At 37.5% G+C, this 19,388-nt stretch overlaps 1 protein-coding gene across 1 annotated transcript in view; it reads left to right on the top strand.

Moving 5' to 3' along the window:
* The window catches only part of shroom3 (shroom family member 3), a 64,678-nt gene that overhangs the window by 10,554 nt on the left and 34,736 nt on the right, over window positions 1-19,388 (top strand). Inside the window, 2 exon segments of the mRNA XM_077497105.1 lie at window positions 239-393; window positions 15,166-15,348. Of these exon segments, the coding sequence (XP_077353231.1) occupies window positions 239-393; window positions 15,166-15,348 (338 nt within the window).

Consider the following 19,388-nt stretch of genomic DNA (forward strand, 5'->3'; position numbering starts at 1 on the left):
CATAGCACTTTTGTGATATACTTACATTTCAGCACGTCTCAAAAACAACCTCATGAAAGTATATTAAAAAAAAGCAATATTTATGAGTTTTTCCCGAAATTTTGGTGTTCCCATTCCCAGTTTGCTATTATGCAATTTGCATTTTCTACATTTCTGAGGGCAGTGGAACATCAGCTATTAACGCCCAGTGAAATGCATGTAAATGGTTGGTAGAGTGACAAAATATGTGTCTTTGCAGGTAGAAGAAGGGGGTAAGGCAGACAGTTTGGAGTGCCCACTGCAGGTCGGGGATGAGATTATCATCATAAACGACATTGAGCTGACAGGTTATCGTCAGGAAGCCATCGCCCTTGTCAAAGGATCATATAAGACTCTACAGATCACCGTCCGCAGGTAAGGATGTATACATGTGTGTTTGTAAGGACAGCAATGGGTGTGGTTACATAGACCAACAATATCATTGGTCACCTACCTAAAAGAATGTTTTGTGTCTCTCCAAACTCCAAAATTAGGCTATATATAGGCACCCACGGTTGGGGAATCCAGATCCAGAATGTTAAAACCCTGAAACAGTTTGGCTTTAGCCACAGGTGCTTCTACTCAACAGGTGTAGACGAGCTCGTTTACCTGCTAGTTGATAAGAAACACTTGTAGCTAAAGCTAATCTGTGGCAACCCTGATTGCCCCACACATTTTGAATTCAATAGGAAGAAAGACTAATAAAATTCCAGTGTGCCTGCCTAAAGGCTTGTTATTTCATAAAGCATCTTTCAGAATCCATGCTAATACCTTGCTAGCTACGATAGCCGGTATGTGTTTGGACTTGGGGTGTGGCTTACTGTTGCTACTGCCGCTTTTATTTTGTGGACATCCAGTGTGAGGACTGACTCAACACAGGACTTTACACACACACAATCTGACAGATGTCGTAGCACACATGGCATTGTGTTAAGGTGTGGCAGGAATCTCACAAGAACTCTTCCTCCACACAATCACTGTTCAAGTGTGCGTGTGTCTGATGAACTTCCTGTAGGGTTCCTGTAGATTGGTCTTTTATTTTTGTGAAATAATAACTATTGGTGATGTAAATATCAAACATGCAGTAGTTTAGGGAACACAATTGTCATTAGAAGTAGACCTTGATATGCATTTTGGTGCTTTGTACTGTGAAGCAGGTCAAACTTTATGGCTTCCTCTTTGTCCTGCCTTCACCTTTGGACTATATTGTCCATAAAGACATTTTCTATTCACAGATGACATGGATGTTGAATAGTCACCAGACAATCACAAGGCACATATTGATAAACAATCATTCATGTCACCGGCTCGTTATTACAACACCAGGGAACTGTTTTAAATTGTTATGGGTTGTATGTTATTGTTTTCTTTTTTAAATCTAGTTTTCAATGTATTTTACAATTCACTTAGTTTTAATTAGTTTTCAGAATGGGTTTGTCAGTTTTACTAGTTTTTTAAAAATGCTTTGTTTTGTTTAGTTTTTATTAGTTTTAGAATTATTATTATTATTTTATTTATTTATTATTATTTTTTTAAACTAGGCTATATGACATATTTGTCGCATATGCACTCTTAAATCTGCTGGGTCAAAACTAACCTAAATATTGGACTGACCCACCACATGGGCCAATTTCACCCAACTTTGGGGTATTTTTGTTTTGATACAAAACAAAATTGGATCAAATTGACCCAAGTAGTGGGTCGATCCAATTTTTGACCAAAATTGGATTATTTTTGACAAAGAAATTTTAAGAGTGTAAGATTAAAAAAATAAATAAAATATATATATATATATATATATATATATATATATATATATATATATATATATATATATATATATATATATATATATATATATAGTAAAATAAAAGTAAAATAAAAGTAAAAGTGAAATGAATTGACATAGATAAAAAAAAAAAAACATTTCATTTTAGTTATTTATATAAACATAATGTAATTTCAGTTTTTTTAAAGCTCTTTTATTATTGTTTTTGTAATATTTTTTCAATTTTAGTTAAGAGTTATTTTTTTTAGTTTTTGTTAACTATACTATCATATATCATAAGCTTAGCGCTTGCGCATATGTTTGTGTGTACACGTATTATTTTGACAGGTGGTTTAAATGCACCGTGGGTGGGTGGGTGAGTACATCCTTCATCCTCTACCTCTAGACAAAAGGTGTGTAACTCAGAGCGCACCTGTTCAATGTTACGTCACTTGCCATACCTGTCTGTCCAACTCCCTGTCTCTCCTCCATTCCTGCCACACTCCCTTTCTGATTGGTGCATTCCAGCGAAACCTGGTTGGTTAAAAAAAACTGAGAACAAAGTGAAAAGACAGAGTGGGAGAGACCGGCGCACACCTGCATTTAGACACAACTATGCCTTCTTCAAAACAAAGCATCATATTTTTTGAGGATCTTCACATCAGCATTGTGAGTGTGCTATTTTGGTCTTTGGTGTGCTGTTATGTATTCTCATACACAAACTTTGATTTGACTCAACCAGCGGAAACTTAAGTGAAAGTAAAATCGACTGTATGCTGCTAACTGCTAATGGTGTCATACAGGAATAAACCATAGTTTATATGTATTTGATCAAACAAGTGAATTTAGGTTTGCTTTCATGTATCGAATTCAACATGTTTGCTTCGCCATGTGACATTTATGTGTGAAAATTAAGTTGTATTAAGCTACACAGTACTAAAGTCAACAATGAGGCTAATGTGTAGCAAGCACCTTCTATTAAACTTTACCCGACACTTGATAACTGTTTGTGTGAGATAAGACTTTCCTTGCTCCCTTCAGCATGTTTGTGTTCGATGATTTGTCCATTTGTTTGGAAGTATCAGTCAGTCTTTCCAAAGTCTGTGTGTGTTTGAGCGTGTGTGTCACCTGTATTGCTCCTCGCTCCACATTCTGCAGATGTTTTGTCATTTAATACCCCCCTTAGAAGCAGTCTGCACCAAACCGGTGTTATATTGCACTTGACTTTTGTTTTCCCTTCTGATAAAAGAAAAGAAGGAAACTTCATATGTGGCATCTGCTTGTTGTTTGCCATAATGATGTAGCTGCCTATGTAATAATAATAACATGCAATCTATGGGCATATATTTTAGCATTCTACTAAACCAAAATATTAGAGACAGCACACACTCTATTTTTGATGTTTGTTCATTTGAAAATACAAATGAAGTCACTGGAATGTGAGGAGGTTAAGCAGGTTTGACCAAGTTCATCATCGTAATCTTACCTGTGTAATTATAGCTAATAGCCAAACATGCATTCATATCACCACGTATAAGTACTGGGATGTTTGGGTCGGAGTACATATTGGATGATTATTAACAAGTTTATGTGAATTCAGTCACTTAGTAGCACTCCAGTAAGTACTATATCATTATTATCATTATCGCTCTGCTGCATAACATCATATAGAGGAGATAATACTTTCACAAAGTCTACTGGAGATATGTTTAAGCTCCACAATCAGAAACGCATATTTACCTAAATCTATCATGTAATTGGTAATCAATAATTGATTTTGATTATTTAAATTATTAAGTCATGTAGAATGTGCATGAAACCTGGTTAATTTCTTTTTAGACACATTCATGCTGGAGAAAAACGCACACAAGGCAATCATGTTTCTATGCTGATATGTCATCACAAATGCGGACGAGTAACAGTGGCGGAAAGCTTAACAAATGTGCTGTTTGTATTGGCAGTGTTGCTTGTGGCATAGTGTAGAAGTGGTTTGCACATCTGCCTCACAGATTTAAATTCGGGCTCTTGCCTTTCTCTGCATGTTCTCCTTTGTTTCTTTTTGGGTTTTCTCTGAGTACTCTGGTTTCCTCCCACATTCCAAAAATGCTCTAGAGTTTTAGACTAAATTGGATGTAAGTGTGAATTTTACCTGAGTTAGTTTTAATAGACCTAACATATATTTTAAAAAAAACCCAATTGCATTACCCTGGATAAATTAAGTTTATTGAACCCAAGTAAATTAAGTTTGACCCAATCATTTGGTTCCATTAACCATAATAACGTATGTTGACCTAACTCAAGTACATTAAAATAGACCAATACAAATGCTTAATGCCATAATAAGAATACCAATTATTTATGTCTACATTCTTTCTTTTATTTTTGTTTTTTTCACTCATTGAAATGTTTTTTTTTCTTCCCCCTTTTCAGTTTAGACCCTACAGTGAGGACCAGCACTATATGATACAGTACATAAATGTAGACATCAGTAAGGTCAAAATTTAAAGTAAACATATACAGGGTGTTCCAAAATGGTTGGCCCCATTCTAAATGTCCATATCTCGGAAACTACTTGATGGATCTTAATGAAACTAAATACACTTTATGCTGAAGGTCATAAGTTTTATTGGTTAAATTTACAAAGAAAAGTACAAATATTTGTTGGTTCTATGACAGATTTCCATAAATGTTCAACACCAAGTGGCAGGTTATATTTTGGAATTACAGCCCATGTGCTTTTTAGCATGTTCAGAACTTCCTTTCCTGTGTTTTAGTGTAAACTTGATGTTACACACAAAAACTTGAAACGTTTCTACTAGGGGTGTTTAAAAAAAAAAAATCGATTCGGCGATATATCGCGATACTACATCGCGCGATTCTCGAATCGATTCAATAAAAACAATCGATTTTTTTTTTTTTTTTAAGAGCTCAGAATTGTTCATTCGGTAGTCTTACTGATTCAACGTCTTATCATCATTGCCTTTTTTTTTTTTGTGTGTGTGTGTGTGTGAATCGATTTTTAATCTTCCATTTTTAATGGAAAAATATTCAACAAAACGTCTGACTTCGGGTTAGGATTCACACCTTGAGCATGGAAGAATGTTATATGACCAGAACATTAAGCCTTAATATTTTATTTTAATGCTGTTCAAACATGAAACAGATTACAACCTCTATAAGACTGAAATTTCAGATAAATAAATAATACATTTTCATATAAATCTTACACTCTACAAGCTTACTGATTAGTATTTTCTAAATTTGAATGAAAAAAAATCGCAACAATCGACTTATAAATTCTTATCGGGATTAATCGGTATCGAATCGAATCGTGACCTGTGAATCGTGATACGAATCGAATCGTCAGGTACTAGGCAATTCACACCCCTTGTTTCTACACAAGCTGTGAAAATTTGAGGTCATTCCAACGAAAATTGTAAAAATTATTGGCCCACGAAATGGGGTCAAATGTTTTGCAACACCCTGTATTTTTCTGTATACAAAAGAGAATTGTTGACCAACTTAATTGAATTGCTTCAATTGATAACATGCAATTGAATTAAGTGGGTAGTCGTGTGTGCAATTAATTATGAGTTCATTGAACTTAATAATATATTCATTTTGGATTAACGTAAATTCAATTGTGTGTTACCAATTTAAGCAAATCAATTAAGTTGGTCAACAATTCTCTTTTTACAGTGAGTTGAAAAATAATAAATTATGTTGACCTTAACCCAAGTACATTAAAATAGGCCGAGAATTGCTTAAAGCTTAGAGGAAACAATTTAATTATGTCAACATTCTTTCTGTGGAAAAAAAAAACTGTAGACATCACTGCGGTCAAAATTTAAGTGATCATATAATAGTTTTCTGTAGCTAAAATAAGTTGGATGGTTCCAGTATATTCTAGCTGCAGTAGACTTATTGTTGTGATGACAGCACATGATGGATCAAGCCATTTTTAAGGCAATAGAGGAGAGTTACTGTATTTTGGTGTTAAATTAGTAAATTTCAAACACGTACTAAAATCCAAAGATCTCTCAAATGTTGGGGGTGCTTAGATTTACTTTAAGGGTGATTGAGCACCCCCAACATGGAACTGGGCCAGTCTTTGCCTGACATACAGTATCCATCACGTTAGTAGAGTTTGTGTGTGTTTTGGCATTGTTTTGGAATGTGTCACAGTGGGAGTTTGAGGTGATGCACTCACGCTCGAAAACAATGCTTATATTTGCATTTGCTATTCCAAAAACTGCTTGTATTGAGTTCATGTTGTGTTAAGCTGATTGATTTTAACATCCACAGTTTTCTTTGTCTGACATTTGTGAGGGCCTGCGTCACAAGCTTTGTTGTAGCTCATCCCCAAAGTTATTTGGTGGGCTTGAGAACAGGCTTCAGTGTGCAACTTCTTCCACAATCCAAACATGACATTATGGAATTTATTTACTCACAGACATTTTATGGGGTCAAAATTTTATAGGATTTTAAGTCATCAATCTAACCTCAACTTAGATCATCTTTGATTGGATTTGAGGTGTTCTCAAACTAGTGTTAATTTTATTTGACAAGTTAAAATTTAGTCTCAGTTTTAGTCCAGTTTCAATCACGCTTGTTAGTTTTTATCATAGTTAGTCAACCTCATCACGTTTTTATTTAATCAACATTAAGTTGACTATAAATCTAGCATTTTAATCGTTATTTTAGTCCAAGAAAACACAATTTTATTCGTCTAGTTTTAGTCAACAAAAACTGTCAACGTTTTAGTCTTGTTTTAGCCAGGACAATAATTTTACCCCTGTATATTTTTTTTTGTCAGCAGATAATGTTGAATATTTGGATCTAAAACTATTTCACATAAAATGTTCTCTAATTTTTTTTTTGATGAAAAACAACACACGCAATTACAGTATATAAATGTGGATCCCAAAGGCGCAGACACAAATAAGATTTTATCTATTTATTCACATCGAGAGGCACAGAAACTCAGAGACGCTGTACACAGGAATAGGTGGACAATAATCCGGAAACCACATATTTCTCAGACAGCTTGTAAAGACAGAGACAGTAAATCGATCTCATTGGTTGTGGCTAGACATCTGGGCACCAGTACTGACATGGAATCATCTGATTGGCTGTTGACTGGTTTCTAACCAAATAGAGAGATTAAAGAGTCTTGACATCATCTAGTTACAAGCAGATTGCATCAGTTCAAATAAAACAAATAGAACCAAACATTAGACATTTGCCTCAAACAAATCATCAGTTCATATAAAGTCAACTATCAGACATTTGCCGCAAACAAAACACAGTCATGATAGTTTAACCCCAGCGTGACCCCAGACATGAGACAAGACCCTAACATTACTCCTGCATGACTCGAGTCATGACAATAAACAAGTGGCTACTATGGCTCCATGCTACGAGCTAGTAAGCTAGCTGGCATTAGTTAGTAGTCGGATTGATATTAGTGTTGGAACGTTATAGTTGTTGGATATGTTACGTTAACTATACTTCACTTTTTTTTTTTTTTAACCTTTCACCGTGAATTCACCTCCTGTCTGTCCCATGTGTTTGTGCACGTTGCACTCGCTAGTTGCAGATTTGAAAGGGGATGTGTCACTATTTGTCACATGACAGTGTCAGAGTGACAGATTAGCAGAGACAGGATTTTACGAAATCATACAATTTTCGTCTCGTCCTTGTTCAAGAACTAAAATCGCCATAGATTTGACTCCAGTTTTTAATTAAGTGAAGTACATTTTCGTTTCTTCTTCATTAGTCGACAAAAATGCATACTGAATGATTTAGTCCCAGATATTGTTTATTAATGAGGGTTTTAGTCTACTGTAGTCTAGTAAGCGATTCGTCTGGTGAAAAATGTGTTTTGATGAAAATATTTTTGTTTAGTTTAACAAAATAAAAACGCAAACTGTATTTTAGCGGTTCAGGGAATGGATGGATAGATTTGATTGAATAATTCAGATGAAAGTATTCATTCACTAACATAAATGAAGTTAATATGCTGTTGTCCTGCATTAAATCACGCCATCACAAAGAAAGTCTACCAAGCTGAAAATAAATGCTTGAACTACTCTAAACTCTGGCTGGCTTTAGCTGTAGTATCTTTTAATTTTCAAATAAATCCTCATATATTTTTGGTTGGCAATTACTAGTGATACCGTCTAATTATAGCAAGTCAAAGTAAACCCCATTTGATATTCTGTGCAGGTTAAACTGTACTCCATACTCAAACTTTAAGTTCTGGAGGTTTTAAGTCCAAGCTGTGTCTTCACTCAGACGGTCTCTTTGTCTTCTTGCATTCAATCATTTTCGCTGACGCTCTTCCTTTGTGCCAGCTTGTCGTAATCAAGCTGAATGAATGTTTGACTTTCTCTGGCCCAAAAACGAACAGGAAGAAGTCAGTCCAGGGACAACTGCAACAAAACCGTTTCCAGGACAACCACTCTGCACGGGTGTGTATCCGTGGGTGTTCTTTAATAACATTCTGGAGACAGGCAGTTCACAGAGGGAGCTTTTCTGTTGGGCTGTTCTGTTAAAACTCTAATTAGGTTCAGAGACAACTTTCTTTTTTCTGTGTGACAAAAATAACAATGACACTATTATTTTTTTAGTAGATTTACCGCAATTGTTGGCCTTTGTGATTCTTGATGTGTTTGTGAATATAAAATGGAAAAGTGACATTGCTCTCCAATAATCTGCTGTCACTTAAAGACATTTATTTGAAGTCATTCATTTTTAGAAGTGTCACTAGGAGACAGCAGCAGAGATGTCACAGAGACAATAATAATCCATCAGCATTAAATGTCTTGATGAAATGATGATATTGAGGAAAAAACATCTAATTTCTTCGTTAGCTAATCTCGGGTGACAGTATTAAAAATGGAAGACCGAGAAATTTGCACCTAATCGAATGAGATTCAACCACCTTACCTATTTATTTTTTATTTTTTGGCAACTGGCGAGGAATCATATCAATTGCATATTATTAGAACCTGTGGACTAATGAGCCACACTCACATTGTTCTGTTCTGTGGTTGGATTCCAAAAACGCAGACACAAATAAGATTTTAACGCTTTATTCACACAACTTGACTAAACAAAAAACGAGGATCGCGATGCCACTCGACTAAACGAGGCACAACAAGAATCGCGAGACACTAAGCTTACTTGGGCTGTGGAAGTACACAGAGAGACAGGGATAATAATCCGACAAAAACACACACTTCTCAGTTTGGCTTAAATACACACTGAATCGATCTCATTGGTTGTGGCTAGACATGTGGGTAACAGTACTGACATGGAATCATCTGGTTGGCTGTTGACCCAGTAAAGGGATTAAAGATTCTTGACATCACATAGCTCCTGACATCACATAGTTGAAACTAGATGCCGATTACAACCGTTCAAACATCAGTTCAAAACAGACACTTGACCTCACGGTCATGACCCAAACTTAACCCTGGTCAAGACCCCAACATTACCCCTTCATGATCCTCGTCATGACACACAATGGACCATGTTTTTAAACCACAGCAAATGTTTGAATAGTAGATGCTTGATGAAGATGTGTCAAAACATTGAGAATAAAATGAAGTCGTTGGAAGCTATTTCAGTTTGGGGTACTTCTTTCTTTTGTCTTCTTCAGGGGCATACCTGTACAAAAGTAGTCTAATCATCATAGCCATTTGTCTGAAAGTGTTTTGGTCTACACAGCAGGTCCCCACCCAAGTCTAAATAAGCCCAATTCACACTGGCTGCGGAAAGGACGCGGTGTGTTTCCCGTGTCCAGAAATCTGCACAAGCCAACCGCAAGATCATGTGGGGTTCACATTGGAGAGTTGAGTTCACGCGATAACAACCATGTATATATAGAGTCCTATTTTGTAAACAATAGCACGCTTGCCTGTTGTCACATCGATATGCTTTTTGGATATTATTTCTGGGACTTCTAATTCTACCATGGGTAAGTACGTTTTGTGTTTAAATAGTGTTATTTTGTCATGATTAATTTATTCTGAGCTGTTTTTTTGTCTTAAATGTTCTACTCATGTCATGCTATGTAGCTACCTAGCTTACCTACCACCCCCAAAAAATGCAAACGGTTTTATTTTGAAATATACCGGATTTACCTTGTTGCGAGACGCCCGACTTCCTGTCCGGCTGGTGTAATTTCTTCAGCTTCATAAAATTGCGGCGTCCGGAAGAAATAGGACGCTTGCGGAAACCTTCTGCACCGCAGACGCACCGCACCGCAGCTGGTGTGACTTGAATGTGTTCTATCCTTGCGGCGTCCGTACAGCCGCCGTACGGAAAACGCACCGCGTCCGTTCCGCAGCCAGTGTGATTGGGCTTTATTAACTGTTGACAACTACATTATTTTTGTGGTGAACAAAACAAAACAGAAAACACAAAAATATATATTGCAGCGCACAGTATTTACGCGTCTCGATGATGATTTTCAACTCAAGCATAGATTGAAACACTTGGTATATGGTATAGCACATTACCGTATTTAATGAAAAACAAGTAAGCTACCTACAATGTTTCCCAAAATGCATCAGGTTTTAGTGTATGTACAGTTTTAATGTAAAACTGTACATTATGTCAGAATTTGGCAGTAGCTGGGTGGTGGTTGGTTTCAGCAAAGTTTTACAGTTTTACAGTCAGGCTTGAAATAAGCTGTTTCACATTTTTCAATACATTTTACCACATGAGAATCAAACGCCTTGACAACTGTCAAAAGAAAGTAGAAGAAGAACCACTGTGTCGTGTTTCATATTGTTGTTTAGTTGAAGTTAATGTTGACCTTGCTCTGCATGTTACTGTTTGTTTCCCTATTTTATAATCACCACACAGTGACTACCTTAATTAGCACATAATGGTCTCTGCTTTTGTGTCGTTTAGATTGCAGAAGGTTTTGAAGGTTTGAAGTTTTTTTTTTATGCTTTATTTGTATTGTTTTGGCAGATGCAAATGTATATACTGTATGGCACTGATCTGGGATCTGATCTGATGCTTTTGTCTTCATTTGACAGAATCCGTCCATTTTCTCACCTGTTGCCTTGGCACATAACCGACAACAGTCTTTGTGTACATGAGGCTTGATGAACTGCTTAGGGACATTAATAATAGTCCATTTATTGATAAATTGATCATCAATAGTTCAGTATATAATCTGGAATTTATTTTTCATTCATGCCTTATTTTTTTTGTTAAATATTTAATGTTATAACTGTTAAAAACTAGTTAACTCTTTTGTAATTTAAAAATAAAAATATCAATAGCCATGTGCTGTTCACATGTGCGCACTTGTTTTGTTTTGCTCACAGCAACTTCACAGATTGTCTTCCTGTGCCATTTCCTTTGCAGTCTTGCTAAACTTCACCATTTTCTGACATTATTGTTCCCCATTATTGTTGGAAAAGGTCCGTTCCATGCTAAATGCTCTCTCACAGGGCAAAACAAACCTGGCTTCATAATTCTAAATTCAACATGATGGCACAAGCTTGCAGTCTAGGTGTCATCTGGATACATGTTCCGCATTAATACATCACAATACATTTTCCACAAGGCATTAAGAGAGCATTCTTGAATTAAAATGGACCTGATTTTCCTGTTGTAAAGATTGCTGCACAGTTCATAAGCATTTTGACAAATTCAAAGTGGACAGCACTGCTTTTAACCTCTGGATGTGCGTGCATGAGTGTCTGTGCATGGTGGCGAGTGGAATGTGACAACATGGTGCCTCCTGTTGAGGATTTCAGGGTGTTCCACATTCCTGACACCAGTTGAACAGGTTTCATGTTGAGGCTCTTCTCCCGAACTTTTTGTTCATTATTTATTTCCATTTTGAAGAATTGTCATTCAAAGCCCTCGATGGGTGGACGAACACAAACACTCTAACTTTGGAATTTATGATAGATATCTTTGTTGTCACATAACAATGTTTGTTATTTTATAACTACTCAATAGCAATTCAACTGATCGGAACTAAATAAATCTGAGATCAGAACAATAAGATAATGTTTGTACATACATTATTTCATAAAATAACTGATAATTGTGTTACAGTATATCATTTAGTAGTTTAAATTGGAAGCAGAACCAACATTTTGATACAATACTTGTATATATTGTTGGTGCTTTCTATTTCTTTTTTCCACCCCAAGGGAAATATTTTATATAATGTACTTGTCATTGTAAAACTTTGCAGCTAAAATAATAATGTTGCTAGGATCCAACCGAATTGCTTGGATTATTTTCTGGGTGAAAGTCTTCAACAAGACACCAAAAATGTAACGAGCCAAGCTTATCTGTCCTTAAATCAGCAGTTTATGAAGTCAAGGATTTACTAGAGTGTAAATGTACTTGCATCTTATCTTTCATACTGGATCTAAAGTAAACAGTAGAAAGATCCCCAAGGTCATTCACTATCGACCTGCTGTCAAATAAGTAAAACCAAGTCAATGATTTGACAGTTTTAAACATAAATATGTGAGCATGTAGAATGATGAGTGCCGGGAATAATATTTTTTGCTTGTTTAAATATTTTTGAAATGCCAGAAACAAAAAGCATCATGACATATCGTCTCTTGAGCAATGTGATTTCAGAATTTATGAATAATCTAAGGGCTGACTTGGAACCAGTCACAAGAAGGAGTCATGCCATATCACCTATGGCAAAACTCTCATTAGGTCTGCATTTTGATGCATTGGGTCATTTTAGTATAGACCCCTTCAAAGTTTGTAAACAATGTGACGCAATTTAAAGGGCGGGGCTTAGCTGGAGGCAAAAACACCTCAGTGGTGTGTGGTTCTAACACCGGTCAGCATATTTTCACAGAAAGTTCACGTTGGAAAGGACGCAGAAAATGGCCATTTGAGTTAATATGTGAGTAAACTGATAAAAATAGAATAGAATAAACAGACAACCAGTAATGTTTACTTCTAGGTGCACTTCGTTGCCTCCAGCGGTTGTTTTTTTCCGTCCAGTAAACACCGTGACGTCATCATGACGTAGGCCATGAAGGGGTCCATAATTTGACAATCGGTGCTTGCGCCTCCCAGAGCAATTTTCTTGGTGCACTGTCCAGGTTTTGCATGTTATGCTGGATGGGAACATAGGGGCATATTCACTAAGAATGCGCTGCGTCCAGTAATAGCACGAAATATTGCACCACAACTGCACCCGCAGTCTGCGCCCAGTTACCCACCTATTCACTAAGGATATTGCTCTAATCATATACCGGCGCAAACACGCCCACAAAACTGACAGCTTGGAGCAAATTTGCACCTGATTTAACACACTTGGCAATGGATTTGCGCCAAGAACAAGGTTGTTATAGTAACAGTTGAGAGAAAGATGACATTATCAGAAAGCGAGGTTGGACCGAGAGTAAGCGTTTAGGGCGCCATTAAGCTGTACAGAGCAGAGAGAACGACAACAACGTCATTCATTCATAAAGTACAAATTATTAGTGCGATCATGTTTCAAAAATATATTTTCAGAGTTTGGCGTGGCCGTACAGTATCCATCTGGCACGTAAAAATGATCGTAAAATGCCTCCCCGCTATTGCCGATCAGCCCGGGTTTCGCGATGTGTCTTAAACTAACACGGAAATATTTCCCCCTCGCTCTCTTTCTCTCCTCTCTGCGCATGTCGTGCTGCAAATAGCATGCACTGCCGGAGATCGAGGTGCGTCAGGTTAATACATGCTTTCCAAAAACGTTATTTGCGTCACACAAACGCGGTGTTGCTATTTGCACTGGCATTAGTGAATTAGACGCTGCATATCAATGAGTCTCATTTGCATTGGGGTGGGCATATTTTGCGTCAAATATATGCAAATTACCTCATTTACATACGTGCAAATAACACCAGCGCACCGTGGCGCAATCTGTTCGGCAGAGCACTTAGTGACGGATTTCCCCATCTGCGCGTGTTTAGTGAATTAGGTGCTCCCTAAATGCTCCATTTTTGCCGGTTAGCGCGGTGCAAAGGCGACGCAAACCTTTAGTGAATAGGCCCCATAGTGTACATGCAACTGACCAACCAACTGTTCTATTGCTGTCAACTGAATTATCGGAGCAATTGATAAATTTTCTGGAACTCAATAATATGTTGGCCTCTTCCACTTACACTTCCAATTCCATCACTTTAAACTTCATTTTACGCTTCTGGTGCTCCCTCAAATGTTCCATTGTGAAAACCATCAGGGCTATCTGAAATACAAAACCCTCTTTTAAATAATTTAAAAACGGTCTCCACTGCTTACATCTATTGTGGTGGAGCGCTTGCAATCGTTTAGAGGGAGTGCACACACAACTTGACTCCTGCCTGGTGGAAATTGTTGCTGATGAGCTTTCACAATGTTTCTGTCATCTATTGTGGTTGTTTTCTTGTGTTTACTTGTTTAATATCTGTTCCCAGTGGTTTCTTTCTTCTGGACATACCAGGACATTGCTCTGACTATGGCTAATATTCCTGCAGGAGCTGTGATTGATTTATCTTTGCTCAGATTCACAATTGCTTGATTTTCCACCCATAGACAGCTCTCTGATTTTCATGCTGGTTACTCCTAACTATCAAATCGGAAAGTGAGTGAAGATATTCAGCACAGTGAATGAATGAAATAGGACATCTCTTAGCAACAAAACACAAATGTCAAATTCAAATACATTTGCTGTATTTAACATTTATTGAGAGTACACATTGGAATTTATAAAAGCGTATGAGAACTGTGCAAAGGAATTCCCACACTTGACTTCATGATTCTGTCCCTTGTACAAAAATACACCTTTTAAAAACTTTTGAGCCTGAAAAGTGTAATAAAATGAGCATTAAAACATTTTATGATTATTATTTTTTATTTAACTTGTTTGACTTTTCCACTAACAAAACGGGTCTGACCAACTTTTGGGTCGCAAACTACCACAGAAGTTGACAATTAGTGGTTGAGTGTGTGATACTGTATGAGAAAATGATTTCCATGAGTGTCTGGGTCCTTCAACCGAAGACAAAAAAAAAAAAAAAAGACAAAAAAAGAAAAGAAACAAAACAAGACGTCTTGTCCGGTTGCAGAAGGATGTTAACACAATAAGTGGATTTGTTTTGTCTGTCACACACTCAATATGGAGTGAGAGTAATAAGACAAATTGTCTTGTTATGAAACAACTTACATGAATAAATGGTACTTGACAATACAAAATTATATAAAAGATGTGATTGTGAGTTTAAAGCACATACATAATAAATGGTTTCCACTTGTATTTCATTGGTTATGGAAACAGATATAATTGTAAAAAAAAAAAAAAAAAAAAAAAAAGGCGTATAACAATTTTCCTTTTCCATCCTCAGGGAGTTTGATCCCGGTTACATTGAGGAATTTGGGCCTTCACCTCCCTCATATCCTCCTTTTTGTGCTCCTTCACCTCCTCCTCTTCCTTCCACATCGCCGCCACCGCATCAACAACAACAAAGAACTGCCCCTCGCAGCAGACCATGCTCAACAGGAGGAGTCCAGCTACGCATCAAGAACAGGTACATGACTCTAAAAGTGGGTCACACCAGATAAACAACACCAAGTGTGTGATCAGCTGTCAAGTGAGTCATCTGGTAGTTCCTTTCTGCAGTAATCCACTTATTTGTGTTTGTGGTATGGGTGTTGTCGGTTATACAGGACATAAACAAATCAGCATACTAGTGCCAGTTCAGCAGGTCGTGACCCCATGTCCTGGCTACATTACCTTTGTATATGCACAAGTGTCAGAGGATTTATGAACTCCAGTTGTGTGTTTGGGATTCATGGTTCTAATAGCCGATATTTCCATGGTGATATCCTAACAATGTTTCTTCTTTGGCGGCTTTGTCCTGCTGGAGTATTTTTACATTGAATGATAACATGAGTATGTGAGAAGTCCAATCAAACAGCTGAAATTGGTCTTTTTTTCTTTTTTTTAGCACGGGTGTCAATAATATTTTGTGTTCCACTAAAGCTAATGAAATGTGTCTACTTCATGTTTCTTGCTAAATGATTTAGTTCTTTCTTTGATAGAAAATCTGTACCAAAATTCACATTTTTCTTCACTTTTTACCGGCATTGTTTCACCACCAAATCCTTTCTTATCATTGAACAATAGTTGTGCACTGAACGTTGTGCACATTAGTTTACACTTATGAGCGCAACAATATTTAATTGAATGTATGAATGAAAATACGTATATAAGAACAAGAGTTATTATAGTTTTAGTTAGGTTTGATTTCGTTTTGAGTTTTAATTCGTTTTCAGGGCCATTCTGTTAGTTTTAGTTTAGTTTTAGTTAGTTTCAGTATTAAAAATGTTTTTTGAATTTTAGTTTTAGTTATTTCGCTAGTTTTTGTTATCTAACTTGATAAGAACAATGAAATACAGAAATACAGTACATATTATTTTTACCACCATATGCTACGTTCAAGGGAAGCCCATGGCAGTTGTGAGTTAATTGTGACTCAATTGACCTTACCGTGAACCACGGCCACATGATCTAGTAAACCAATCAAGACGCAAGACATCATGTCTGCGAGGTCACGTGCGTTTTGCTGCAGACAAACAAAAGCAATCCCGCTCTCGGTAGTGTATGTTCAAAGCCAAGAAAAATAAATAAAATGGTTAAACGCTGTAGTCACGGCTTGCGTAAGAGCCGTTATCCCAATCGACTAATCCGTGTCCTGCGGTAGTAACGGCTTGCGTAAGGGAGAGAGACACTGTCTGGTTTATTCCCTTCCCTAAACCCTCAAACAACTATGAAAAATGTCTGCGCTGGATCAAACTTTGTGGAGGACCACACACACGACCATTCGAATCCCTCCAAATGACCAGAAACTACTACATCTGCACGAAAGTAATGTTCTCCCTTGTTGTTTTTTAGCCAAAGGCTAACGATAGCTCCGGGTAGCTAATCGTCCACACGTTTATTGACTTACTATTTACTATAAATGGCAACACAACAAACTTTGCACACACGACCAGTTGAATGCCTCCAAAATAACCAGAAACAACTACGTCTTCACTAAGGTCATGTTCTCTATTGTTATTTTTAGCCAAAGGCTAACGATAGCTCCGGGTAGCTAATCGTCCACGCGTTTGTAGACTTACTATTTACTCTAAATGCCAACAAAACATTGAAACTATGAGGTAATATAAATTCATTCTTACCTTGCTTGACAGGAATAATGTCCAAAAAGTTTGGTTTTGCCGACAATCGGTCGAAGTGAGTGAGGCGACCGTCTTTTCCTCACATCTGCAGCAGCAGCCATCGATGCGTTTTTCCTTTTGTTTTGGGGCAAAATTCCATGGTGAGTGAGTGAAGATACCCTTCACTAAAAATTGAAAGCCCCCTTTGCTTGCTTCGAAGAGATCTGACAACTTTGCCATAGAGCGCAAGATGTTTCGCTAATCTTGCCTGAACAATGTCAGAGCCAGATGTGTGTCGCATAATGTGGGCGGGGAGGGGCGTGCCACGGTAAGGTCAATTGCTAGAGCAGGTCACTTGGTGACCAAAGCTCCGTCTCTCCTGTGTCGAAGTGTCCTTGGGCATGACACTGAGTCCTAAAGTGCCTCCAGGTCGGCACTTTATATGAGAAATTGTTCTCAATCGCATTATTTGCTCAACAAAGGAGTTTGGGACTACAATGTGGCCTGAGAAGAAAATCAATATTCCATCACGCAAAGTCTGTAATAAAAGTTACAACCAGTGTGGATTACAAGGTATGCTCTGAATGGGGTCAGCGTTGTGCATATAATCAACAACCGTTTAACGTTTGTTAAACCAGTCACCCTTCTCTCCTCTCATTCTCTCTCCTGTGTGTGCTCTTGGTCCACACAAACAGTCTATAAATACTCTCACTCGTGTACAGCCAGTTTCATCCGAATATGGAGGTCAAAACGCGTGCGTGCGTGTTTGTGTGTTATGTCTTAGAATGCGGTGAGCATCGCAGCCTCACGATGGTGCTGTAGTGTGACTTAAGACATTGACGTTGATTCTTAGTTTGCTTTGAGGAACTTGGATGAACTTTCTGCAGGTTTAAGTTGGGATGTTGCTGCTTGTTTGCCATTGTGTAGTCATCTGTCATGAAGTATTCACAAAACACTACAGGGCATCCTCAGATGATGTAATTGTGTCTTACTGTGTTCGTACTAGGGTGTGTTGCGATTTACGTATACATTTTGGGTTATATTGCTGCCATAGGAACGGAGATCATAAACTCCTGTACTGGGAAAAAGCCAATTTTTCATAGCAGCCTTTTGGATGTTGTAGACTGTTGAACAGATGAACAGGTACGGTTACTGCATAAGTGCAAAAATTCCCACGACAAAAGGATGTCTAACATGCAAGCAGGAAGTCATTTACACGTTGGAGATAATCTTCAGGATAAAATTGTGGATTTTCTGCTCTTGAGATGAAGAAAGAGCAGAATGTCTCTATTCTTTCTCCCACAATCCCCTTGGCTAAGGGCAGTCATCAGATTACATTGGGTGGAGATGGGGAGGTTTTTCCATTTCTGATTGGTCCAAAAACAGAAGTGGACCCGAGCCCCACGAGGCTGGGTGTTAATTTGTGAGGGACATTGATAACAGGATCCCCCATTCCTTTCATTTCCTCTCCTTCTCCCCTTTATCTCTCCATCTCTCACCCTCTTTCCGTTACTAGCCTAGCCACCGTCTCGTAGTTTCTTGGAATTTTCATGCATCCTCTTCCTGCCTTTTCTTCTTCTTTATCCTACTCATTTTTTTCTTTCTGATAAAGTGTTTATTCTTTCACTTTCTCCCCTCTTCTTTCGCTTGGTTCAGACCAAAGACGAAATGCTGCATCGCCACACGCGTCTCACTTGCTTTTGTTGGCAGGGAGAGACCGATTATCGGCTATGCTGAATGCCGGCGCTGATATTTGGCATTTTGAAGCATATTGACATCTGCGTTTTCATATCGGCATTGGCCGGTAAGACATCAATTTAAAATGGTATATTATGATCATGCTACTGCATGAGAGTCAAAACTTCCAACACTCTTTGATTTTGTTTGATTTAAAAACAGAGATCGTCAACACGTTAAAGTCCTTAACGATCTAATATCGTCATATCGATTATAAAAAAAAAAGGGGGGAAAAATAAGTTGCAAATCTGAAAAGCTGTTTAATAAAAATATGCTTAAATCCATTTGAACAAAGGTAACTGTTGAAGTTTGTACAATTAAAAATTTTGATGCCAATAGTATCCGTTTTACTGCAAATGAATATTGGCTCCAAATACTATATCGGCTATCATTCGCTTTGGCTACTAATAATCAGTATTGGTATCAGGTTTGGAAAAAAATAAAATATCAATCTATACCTAGTGACTATGTCGGTGTAGTTTCAAGCGGAGAAAAGGAGGCGCTCCTCCTTCTACCGTTTGAACATCGCTCGTCAATCTAGTGACCGTTGGTTGTTTTGGGTCAACTGGATTGGTTGACAGTTCAACAGCTGTAAACAATCAATCCACTCACCAGATACTTCAACTTCCTCTCTCCACATTCCCCAAGTTTGCTCCTTTTTGGCTCGGTC

Source organism: Festucalex cinctus, chromosome 15, assembly GCF_051991245.1.
Source record: "Festucalex cinctus isolate MCC-2025b chromosome 15, RoL_Fcin_1.0, whole genome shotgun sequence".
Lineage (NCBI taxonomy): Eukaryota > Metazoa > Chordata > Actinopteri > Syngnathiformes > Syngnathidae > Festucalex > Festucalex cinctus.